Genomic DNA, 11,818 nt, shown 5'->3' on the forward strand with positions numbered 1-11,818 from the left:
GTGTGTGTGTGTGTGTGTGTGTGTGTGTGTGTGTGTGTGTGTGTGTGTGTGTGTGTGTGTGTGTTTTCACCCCCTTGAACGCCACGCTCCAGTCTGTAATTGTCTCATGCGTGATGGAGGCTCTGGATGGCACTCCAGCATGAACAGAGGACAAATGAGCATCAAGTGTGTCTGGAGTTGACAACAGCTGAGTTGCTGCAGGCAGGAGCAGAGAAATCCAAGAGAAGAGGAGATCTGCTGATGATTAGACTGGAATACAACGAACAGGATGATTTCCCATCATGAAAATGTCTTTTATCCACTTTGTGCACACTTTTGATACTCTTGCCTGCATGCTTTTTATCTCTTCACTTTTTGCGATTGATGGTAAGTGCTTTTGTTAAGTTTTTATTATTTACCTCAACACGTATTCGCATTAGATATTGCTCTTTGATTTATATTGTGTGGTAAATTTTTGCAAGAAGATTTCCCCCCTAGTTATTAAGCTAGAAACCAAGAGTTGACATCTCTGTTTCCCTTCACGAGAGACACTCTGAAGCTAACAGATCAAAACCATGCTCCTTTTATAACACTCAAAAGTAGCTAAAATGTATGTGAGCAATGCATTTTAACCAGTTCATGCTTGGAATTTCAATGACATGTCTGCGAGGTGACATCATAGCCTGCATTCTTCATTCATTTTCTACACACTGAGAAGCAAAAGATGACTAAAAAGAGCTCTAACAATGAGAGGACAGCCTACAGTGAGCGATGAAAAGGTTCAGGAGACAGAACGAGGGGGGTGCTGAGGACAAACAAGAAGTCTGTCTCTGTCCAAAACGCTGTATAACAACACGTCTCCTTATCTGCGCTCGAACAGACGCACATGCAGCAGCGACATGCATCAGTGCAGAGCGGAGGTCAGGTGCCCCWCAGGTGCTGTTTTAGGACCTTTTCAGATAGGAGCAAACAAAGAGCCTCAGTAGTGATTTACATATGAAGGAGCCTTGCACTCTGGAGGGGGTGGGGGGGGGGTGGATGTGAGCTTGGCTGGAGCGGTTGGCCCTGGCTCTGAACGATGCTCAGCTCTGTTTCAATGAAAAATTGGTTGAATGCAGAAATTATCTAATTTAGTCCGGGCTGGATTTAAAGTGCCTGTGCCGGCCATTTTTTTTTGTAATACATATGAATGCATTTTTGAAAAGATGTCATTGAAAAAATACTGCAAAAGAAATTTCATGTCGTTGTGATGAACAGTTGTTGAGATTTTTGCCTGTAAAGTAACAGGAAGTGATGTCAAAGGGGAACGTCTGAATGGGAACTGAGCAGCGCTACAACAACTAACAACCCAGACTGTAGAGAAGAATCTGATGTTTCTTAAGATTATTTTGAGCCACTATTAGAGAGAGATGAATAAGAGTCAGAGTTCAAATGATATTGTTTCAACAAAGACCAGAGAGTTTTCTTTGTTAAAGAGTTCCCCTTTGATGTCACTTCCTGTTTCACTTTGGCTGAGTCAAAGAAAAAATGCCAGTTAAAGGACAAAATGGGTAAAATCGTGTGTATTATTCCAATTTTCTTAAATATAAAGATGTTTTCTTTGATTTTTTTTTTTTGTATTTGAAGACTATGCATGTCACAGGCACTTAAAGTTTAATCCTGGCTGTAACTGGGACTGATTTGTTGTTGATGGTTTTAATTTTTGTCATGTTCTCCATCAAGAGGTGTCCGAGTCAGGACGCTGGTGGRAAACTGCAGCTTATTCATTGAAACTGACGGACCTCCTCCAGTGTCAGAGGACTGGTGTTTGAGTTGTGCTATTCTGCATCTTTAAAAGTCTCTCTGCCTGATTGCGCTCCTTAAGGGTGATTACTTTGTGTGGTTAGAAGGGTCTCAGTCCGTGTCAGCAGGACCAAATTCAATGTCCTCTGATGAGCTTTTAAATTATTCTTTCACTCATCGTGCAGAACACTATCTGAAGTCCTGTCTTTTTCACTTTCGAGACTTCAGAATGAGCTGCAGTCTGATTGTTGTCTAATAGAAGCAACACTTGAACGGATCTGAAGCCTCCTTTTCATGTCATTATGTCTGTGATTTTTGTTTTTACATTGGGTCCATTACATGGCTCATTGCTTCTGAGCTGGTCCTTTTGTTCTGCCTGAAGTTTGCCAGCCGAGACCTTGCCAAAAGCTTGTTTTGACATTTTTTCTAGCATTTCTACAGTAAGAACTGCAGGGAGGAAGTCTCAGGGCAGGCATGATTAACGACCCTCCAAAAAAAATGCTTCATTGTGGAACTGAGAGGTTCTTTAGACACTGGGCTTTTGCAGATGGCAGTAAAACCATTTTTTTCTATTTTAAATCTATGAAAACTTTGAGAAAATGCATGGGTTTAATGGTTTTAAAGAATTAGGAACATTACCTGGAGCTGTTATTGTTTTCATATAGATTATAATGCATGTTAGCAATTTGGTACAACTAGAATATTGTTATATCATTTAAAAAAATTTAAATCCCCTGCTCCCAAAGGCAAGAGGCAATAACAAATTTGAATGTGTGTGTTTGTAATGTTAGCAAAATATCTCATGAACCACTGGATGGATTTTAATGAAACTCTCAGATGATGTTCATTGGATGTACATCTACAGTTCATGAGGGTCACCCAATCTAGTCAACATTAAAGGGGCAATATCATGTAAAATCAACTTTTTGGAGTTTTATATCATGTTATAATGTTATACTCTCATAAAAAACATRCCCAAAGCCTTGCTTTGACTCATTCATGCATGTTTGAGAAATCCTGCAGCATTTTTAGGAAGCCATGCTGAGGAGCAAAACGACAGGTGGGGACCAGAAACACCTTTTGGGACCTGAAATGCCCCTGGGACGTGTCTTTAAGCCCAACTTCCTCATGGCGGAGCGCCCCCTCCCCACACACCCCTGCCCATGACTCCTGCAGGCTCTCGGGTGAAAGTGAAAGTGAAACTTAAACTGTCTGCTGAGCTCTCAACATTAGTTTTCACTCAGTGAAGCTCTTTTCAGATTAAAAATACCTTTGAGGAAATGTATTTTCAGATGCCAAGTAAACACATCATGGCACCCCCACCGAAGTGGGCGAGACAGAAGCGGAAGGTGTTTCTTAAAGAGACAGAGGCCAATTTCAATGCATTTAGAAGAGGAAGTGATGAGAAGATAAGTTTATTTTCTATTTAAACATAAAAACAGCATTTTAATAACAGCTAAAGTTGACAGATACTTTATTATGGTATAGTATTTAAATGTATGCCTGAGAAACACATAATATTGGCCCTTTAAAAAACATAAAAATGATTATAACAAATGTTAGGCTGAATTTAGAGAAATGCATTTCTTCAAGCAATGCTGGGCCAGTAAATGTTGGATTTAAACAAATAAATAGTTCATTATTTCATCAGGTCTATAAGGTTTGATACAAAGTTGAAGTCCTGTATGGAGTAATAATTGGTGATTTTCATTGTTGTCACGGAGGGTTGATCCTAGATTTCRAATTTATATCATGTTCTAATTAAAATAAGTGGTAAATCCTGCTTTAACTGGGATTTTGAATGACCTCCTGATTAAATGCACACTAAATGCATGAATGAAAAGAAGAAAACCTTTAATTAGTTCTGTCGCCTGGAAACTAATTGAATGCTAAAGCTAAGTGGGATAAGTGGATATCATGGCAGGCAGCCAAGAGGCCCTTAAATGTTTAAAAATAAAACGCTGGTAGCAACAGCTGCTTGCTCATGCTTTAATCAAGCTTTAATGGGAGGAATAGAGGTTTATGGTTGAAATAATGAAGCTATTGAAGGCAAGATGTCTTCATGGATGTACACGGGTGCAAAGAATTAGTGTTTAGAGGGAAATTTGAGTAATTTTCTTAAAATTATTCAAATAAAGAAGAAAGCGAACGGGTTGTCTTTTATTGAGTTCGTCTTTAAATAATGACATAAACGAAAGCTGTAAATATGTCAGAAATAGGGTTTGTCTGCTTCTAAATRCGATGTGTTTCCTAGGTGCATCCCTTAACAAGCTGCCTCCAACTGTGGACCACTGCCTCCCAAACCCGTGCCAAAACCAAGCTATATGCAGAAACCGTGGGGACGGCTACTCCTGCTTCTGCGTGCCAGGTTTCCAAGGTGCTCGCTGCCAGATAGATGTGAACGAGTGCGTTTCACAGCCCTGCAGGAACGGGGCCACCTGCATAGACAGAGTGGGACGATTCTTCTGTCTGTGTTCTGCAGGATTCACAGGTGAGAAAGTCTTTAAAGTTTCATCCCGTCTTTTATATATACTTGCATGCTCACAACCGCACACAAATGGGTATTTAAATCTATTCGGACACTGATTGAATGGTATGTGTATGTATGTAGGTATGGGTATGTTTATATATATATATATATACACACACACACACACCTTTCAACAAGGTTATAATCCTTATTATTATATACGGTGTGTTGTCTTGTGTTTTCTCGATATATATTTCACATAACTTCTAATCTCTCTTTCACTCATTCCCATTACATTTCACTTTTTTCTTCTCTTTCTTCTTTAAAAAAGTCACTGATGATGAAGAAACCAAGGAACTAATAGTCAGTTCTACTTTCTACTGAAAGAAAGAAAGAAAGAAAGAAAGAAAGAAAGAAAGAAAGAAAGAAAGAAAGAAAGAAAGAAAGAAAGAAAGAAAGAAAGAAAGAAAGAAAGAAAGAAAGAAAGAAAGAAAAAATTCATCCCAAAATAGATTTCAAGTGAACACACCCAGCAAAAAATAATTACCACCCACTGACCAAAGTCAAAGATATGTTTTTGCCCTTGTGTGTGTGTACCTACGGAAGAGCATTATTCACCAAATAAAACCAATTAGCCTCCTGATTTCATAATTATGAGATCAGGATCTCATGAGATATTTTCTCGTAATTATGAGATCCTGATTTTGTAAGTGTGAGATCAGGAGTCTAATTTTTTTATTTGCTGAATGCAATGCCCATCCGAATATACCTATTTAGGTTGTTTGTAAAATATCTGGATTTTATTGAAACTTGCAAGAAAAATTCCTCAGATGTACCCTTTTAAACTTTTGGAGCCAGTCCAAATGAAGCCGGCTGCCACAGTGAACTGACATTGGAAAACACAGACATGGCTATAATTCAGTCAGTTTTACAGATACTGTGCTGAAATTTGCTGATAATGTAATCAAGACTATTTCACAACACACACTCCAAGTCAGGAGTGTCAAACTCGTTTTCACCGAGGGCCACATGAGCGTTACGGTGGCCCTCAAAGGACCAGTTGTAATTAACTTAAGCATTTCGTGTTTAACTTCAACTGAACACAAAACGTCACGTTCCTCATTCCGTGGAGCACCGCTAACAAAGAATAACTGAGCTCTACTTGGTATTTCCTGCATAGAAACAGTGTTTTAACACGTCCTCTTCTAAAGATTGAAAAGTACTCCACKTACGATTGTCTGAATGTGAAACAAATTATTCAAAAATACTTTTCACTGTCAAGTTGTGATGAGCTGCTGCTTTCTAGAAGTCTGAGTAGAAGTTGCTCCCACTTTCCAACAGAGAATTTCCACTGGATGGGGATGATTTGTAAATGGAAAATTCCCACTTCCCAGTGCAACTGGGCTGCAGCAAAAAAAAGTAACTGGCAAAATGGGGATTTTACAGGGCAAATTTTGCCAGCTGCCAGTTACTTTTGAACTCAGTTTACCTTCACCCAGTGGTGGGATGCCATCATTTGTGGGTAAATTAATCACATGCATTATGGGAGATGTAGTTTATGGTCAATGCTGGCTTTAAAGCATCTTATTTTAAAACAGTAGCCTTGAGTTTGACATGTGCTCTAAGCGCTAATCATTGCACAAGATTTCAGTTTTAAACATTTGTAATAATCRTTGGCATCGACCTTGTTTATCTGTTAGCAAAATATCTCAATAATCATTTTAATCAAACTCACAGAAAGTAACAATTGGATACTTCTACAGCTGAATAACTTTGGCTCATTAAAAAATGTTACCTTTAAACATCCAGTTATATTTTGTTAAGAGAGAAAGTTCTTATAATCTTAAAGGACTTGAGATGTTTGTGAAACCTAGAATTCGAACAAACTTGAAGGACCGATGTACTTCGGTTCAGGGAATGAGATTGTGGAATCATCTGGAAAGTGATTACAAAAATGCCGGTTCAGTGTGTTTGTTTAAGAGAAGGATAAAATAAGTTTGTTAAAGAAATATGAAATTGTATAATGTAAATCAAAGTTGTTTGAGAAGTAATATAAGTTTTATTTTGTTTTTGTTTCTTACTATTGCTTGAAATTAATTATAGAGAAAAGGGGAAGATATTAGATTTTTTTCTTATTTCTGCCTCCTTTCCTTTCAATTTGATTTGTATATTTTTTGTTGTGTATACATGTGAATTTTTTGTTTTGAATGTGTATAATTTTTTTTTTAATGAAATGAAAAAACTAACTAAACTAAACTTTGGGAAACAACCCAACAAAAAATGGCCACTGCACCTAATTAACATTAGCCAACTCAAAAATGGCTATAGATCTGTTCATTTTACAGATATTGTGCTGAAATTTGACGTGGTAGTAGCAGCTTTGAGTCATCCACAAGGTATACTCAGTGTGGTATCACAGAATATCACATTATTTTCAAAGTTTGACTAAAACAATTACTCCGCCTTCTTTTTTTTTCTTTTTTGCTGTGATTTGGACACAGAATGCAGGCCGACATGAGGAACTCAAATAAAACTTATTAAATAAAGAATTAAAAAGCTGACGTGGCAGCAAATTTACAAATAAGGGAAGAACTGGGAAACAGGCTTAGGAGCCAGAACACCAAACAAAAGAGAAATGATGTGGAAAGAGACAGAATATATAGAGCAGAGGCTGATGAGGGAATGGCARCTGAGCTAATTAGGGAGAGTCAACAGGTGCGAGTGGCTGACTGGTTTTGGAGATTATTTTTACACGTACAAAAACAAATACCCAAATAAAGAATGAGCACTTTATGTATTGTGATTTTTTTTTGATTCAGCAACATGAAAGTGACAAACATCTGCAGAGAGAAGCTTTGCTGTGACATAAAAGAGGACAGCTCACATAAAAGCTTTGCTCACTCCCCCCCACCACCAGCTGTCAGTGAGTGCAGCCGGACCACCTCACCCTCTGACATCTGCACTGCTTTGATGTTCACACAGGAGCCACTTGTGAGTTCCAGATTGACGGTTGTCAATCACAGCCATGTCAAAATGGCGGCCGTTGCCATAACTACACCAGAGGCTTYGACTGCACCTGCCTCCCTGGTTTCCAAGGCCAACGATGCGAAATCGACACTGATGAGTGCCGGGAGCAGCCGTGCCAAAACGGGGCTCTGTGCATCGACGGAGTGAACRGGTAAGAAAATAAGATGAAGTTCATGAAAGACTTAAGGAGATGCTTTAAAAAAACATTTTCTCTGATGTGTCTCAGATACAGCTGTGACTGCTCATACACAGCATTCACTGGTCCRCACTGTGAGGCCCCACTGCCACAGTGCCACTCTGAACCCTGCTTTAACAGCGCCACCTGTCAGGACAACCAGGGGAACTACACCTGCACCTGCTGGCCTGGTGAAACAAACAAAACAAGCTGACGTTCAGATTCTGCAAGTCCAGATTTCCTGCTGACCTTACCTGAAATATCTTCTCTTCATGGCAGGGTTTGAGGGGCGTCACTGCGAGGTAGACGTCAGCGAGTGCAGCAGCAGTCCCTGCATGCACGGCGGCAGCTGCATCGAGAGGTCATGGCAGGCCCTGTACGGCAGCGAACCTCTGCTGCCTGAGCACTATGACCAGAGACAGGCTGCAGGATTCATCTGCATCTGTCCTTCAGGAACAACAGGTTGATTACTGAAACTGTCACMAAGTTACATCCCTATTCTGGTACTAGGTAGCTATTATATGTAGCTGTGCATTGTTAATAGGATTTTTTTTTGAGTCAAATGTAAGCTAGGAAAAATTAGTGCTGAAGAAGCTAAAACTTAAGTTAAAAAGGCAGAATTTTTGGCAGATGAAACAAGTASCAGAGCAAAAGCTAAAGCTAAAAGTAGCATAACAAGACAAAAAATAGCAAGTTCCCTGCATATCTAAAAGAGAACAATGTTTTTTTTTATTTGAAAGATCTTAATGTATTTCTATGGGAAAATATTGTAAATAAAGTTAAATGTTTTCAAAAATTTAACCCCAATTCCAGTTAAAGTGGGATGTTGTGTGGAACAGAAAGAAAAACAGAATACAACTCCTGGCAAAAAGTATGGAATCACCAGTCTTGGATGAGCACACATTCAGACATTTCATTCTGTAAAACAAACTCAGATCAAAAACATGATAAATAATAAGGTCATTCCAAAGTGCAACTTGTTGGCTTTCAGGAACACTCAAAGAAATGAAGAAAAAAAACATTGTGGAAGTCAGTGAATGTTACTTTTATTGACCAACCACATGGAAAAAATATGGAATCACTCGATTCTCAATTCTAACCCGGTCACAGATGTTTTCGTAAAGTGTTGCAGGCATCAAATTCAAAATGAGTGACTATTTGCAAAAACAGCAACAAAGTTGATCCATTTTAACATTAAATATCTTGTTTTATGGTGTATTCAACTGAGTATAGGTTGAAGAGTTTTCAAATCATCACATACTCTTTATTTCTTTTTCACACAATGTCCCATCTTCATTGGAAGTGGGGTTGTAACATTTACAAACACTATAATCATAGCACTCTTCTCCTTAATAATCTCAAAGTTTTAACAGATAAAAGGCTGAAATAGGAAAGGAAACTGCTGAGACCTGTGTTGTGCAAACGGACTCCCTGCCAGTCGCAGAGGCACCGACTCAGTAAGGTGGCCAAATAGTATTAGCTTAATCCCCCAGGATCTGGCTTTGCTGGTCTCCTGACTGGACCTGCTCAGCCCTGCATGCTTCAGTACACACAGGTCCACAAGCTGCAGACCTCAGCCAGGACGGCCAGTGCAAACACAAACTAATATGGTGCAGCCAGACAGGCTCTGGGGGCAAACGTGACAGCATGATGTGGACACCCGCACCATGGATTTTATGGGTGTTGTTGCTTGTAACAGGTAACAAAAGAGTTTGTTTCCTTTTGTGTGAACTAAATTTATAAAGATGTTACATGACAGCCAATCATCTCTTTTATTTATGCTTTCATCTTTAACAAATTAAAACAAGCAATTTGTTGTAAAAAATATACTTGGCAGAAAAAGTAAGGAAATTTGTGTTTAGTAGATTATTTTGTTGTTGTAACAATGCTTCTTGGCATCCAGGTTGGCAGCACCTGGGGTTACCAGAAGCTTGAAGCAAGGGTCAACAACAGCAGCAYAAATCAGCTGTTCGGCAGAGTAGATTTGGCAAATTTTTCCATGTGCGCGACCCACACAGTCAGCTCTACTGCTCCTCCCACAAATGCATGTTCCTTACAAAAGTAGCACCATTTAAAAGGGAAATTAACAGGCTTTCTAACGGTATAAGATTTATTGCCAAGAAGCATCGTTACAACAAAGAAATAATCTACCAAGCACTAATTTCCTTATGTTTTGTGCCAAGTTTAGTTGTTTTAAAAGGCATATTTAAATGGCTGATGTGTAAAAATGGTGAAAAAAACTTTATTAATAAATAAAATTAATTTTAAAAGCTGAGCAAAAAATGTTGATTGTAATGAATTTAAAACACAATACAACTGCAGAGAAAACTGAAATTGACAGTTTATCAGATAGAAAACCTGTTGAACTGATTTTCAGAGAAAAACCGCGGACCTTGTTAAAATAGTATGAGATTACGTTGGAAAAATGGAAGTATCAAGATAGGAAAAATCCAAAAACACAAACAAGAAATTCATCATAGAATATTTCCTGGTGAAGATGTCTTGAGGGAACTCTTGATTCTTTTTTGATGGAAAGCAAAACATCTTCAAGAATAAAAATAATAATAATAATTTAGGACACATAAAGGTTGGCTTCTTTTTTGTGACTTTTTTTTCTTCTAACAGGGTCCCACTGTCAGGACGTGATAAACCCGTGCGAGTCCAGTCCGTGTCAGAACGGGGGCAGGTGTGAGAGCCATGTTGGGGGCTACACGTGTCGCTGCCTCACACAGAGTCCTGATGGCGTCCTTTACGGAGGAGGAAACTGTGATGTAAGGTTGGTGGGATGTGAGGGACATGAATGCCAAAACCAAGGCTCCTGTTCGCCCTTCCTGCTGGATAAGACTCACGGATACACCTGTTCCTGCACACCTGGATTCACCGGACCCCTCTGTAACACCCCCACTTCGTTCTCCTTTGAGCGCAGGGGGTACTTGTTGTTGCACAACCCCCTGCTGAACGCTGAGCTGACCTGCAACATCACCCTGAGCTTCAAGACCRTTTTACCCCGAGCGCTGTTGTTCCAAAGGAACATCAGGGGGTACCTGCTGGGTCTGGAGCTGGAGGGGGGTCAGCTGTGTCTCTCTCTGAAAGGGCAGGACTCTGCTGGGGCTGACAGTCGAGTTCTGGATCTCCCGCTGAACGTCACAGATGGAGAGTGGTATTCTGTGGAGGTCGTGCTCACCAACCGGGCCGTCAGCCTCAAACTTATGGACGATGCTGGGATCTGTGCGGGCCAGTCGTGCCACATAACGGTCACGCTCCAAAGACCCCTGGAGGGGCTCGAGACCGCTCCTCAAAACACTTTTATCGGGGGGACACTCGAGAGCTCAAACGGTCCCAGTAAGTCTGCATCTCCTGCGTTCATTGGCTGCATGCGGGACGTGTTTGTGGACTGGCAGCTCGTTGTTCCTGAGGAATGGCTGAGTGACTCGGCGGTTAACGTGGCCCCCGGCTGCAGCCACCGGGACCGCTGCCTGGATGAGCCGTGCCAAAACGGGGGCCGCTGTGTAAACCTGTGGCAGAGCTACGAGTGCTGGTGTCCAAGGCCCTACGAGGGCCACGACTGTGAGGAAGGTAGGTCTGCACCTCGAGGGCCAGCAAAGGCAGTACCATTTAAAATCTAGGAGTTATTTCTCTTTTTTTATCTCTCGCTCCAATTTATTTATTGGTTTATTTTCAAACTTAAAATATAAGATGAAAATGTTATAACCCAGACACTAWAATCTAGAACAGGGGTGTCAAATTCATTTTCACCAAGGGCCAAATGAGCCTTATGGTGACCTTCGAAGGGCCAGTTGAGATTAACTTAACATGTGTAAAAACTTAACTAAAAACATGAAATGTCACGTTCCTTGTCTCATTGCTACACCTGAGCACCRTTAACAAACAATAACTGAGCTCTACATGGTATTTCCTGCATTGAAATAGCGTTTTAATACATCTCTTATAAARACTGAAAAGTACTATGTGTTTTTACACATAGTACTCACTACATGTGAAATAAATAATACATAAATACTATTAAAAGTAAAAGTAAGAGAGTTTTACTCACTTTTGAGTCTTGAATTCTGAGCTCTCCCACTTTCCGACAGGGAGTTCCCATACATAATCAACATGCATTATGGGAGATGTAATTTATGGTCTATACTGGCTTTAAGGCAGCTTAGYTTGAGACATTAATACAGGTTTATGCAACTTGCTCAGAAGGCAACAGTTACTTAAAGTCAACAGCTCAGTGGCCAGAAAAGTACAATCCCTGACCTTTTTAATGTGTTTATTTTGTTGCATTGAATCATAAATTTAAAGTTTACGATTGATATAAAATATATTTTCATATAAAATATGTAAAAAAATTGTTTTACTTAATTTAATATGAAAATAGT

At 39.7% G+C, this 11,818-nt stretch overlaps 1 protein-coding gene across 1 annotated transcript in view; it reads left to right on the forward strand.

Annotated features, from left to right (window-relative positions):
- Positions 1–6: 6 nt before the first annotated feature.
- Positions 7–11,818, forward strand: part of crb1 (crumbs cell polarity complex component 1) — a gene marked incomplete in the record, with an annotated part of 28,936 nt that continues 17,124 nt past the window's right edge. Inside the window, 6 exon segments of the mRNA XM_014007309.1 lie at positions 7–366; positions 4,016–4,252; positions 7,214–7,409; positions 7,485–7,624; positions 7,713–7,895; positions 10,059–11,009. Of these exon segments, the coding sequence (XP_013862763.1) occupies positions 282–366; positions 4,016–4,252; positions 7,214–7,409; positions 7,485–7,624; positions 7,713–7,895; positions 10,059–11,009 (1,792 nt within the window).

This window comes from Austrofundulus limnaeus, unplaced genomic scaffold (assembly GCF_001266775.1).
Source record: "Austrofundulus limnaeus strain Quisiro unplaced genomic scaffold, Austrofundulus_limnaeus-1.0 Scaffold41, whole genome shotgun sequence".
NCBI classification, from domain to species: Eukaryota; Metazoa; Chordata; class Actinopteri; order Cyprinodontiformes; family Rivulidae; genus Austrofundulus; species Austrofundulus limnaeus.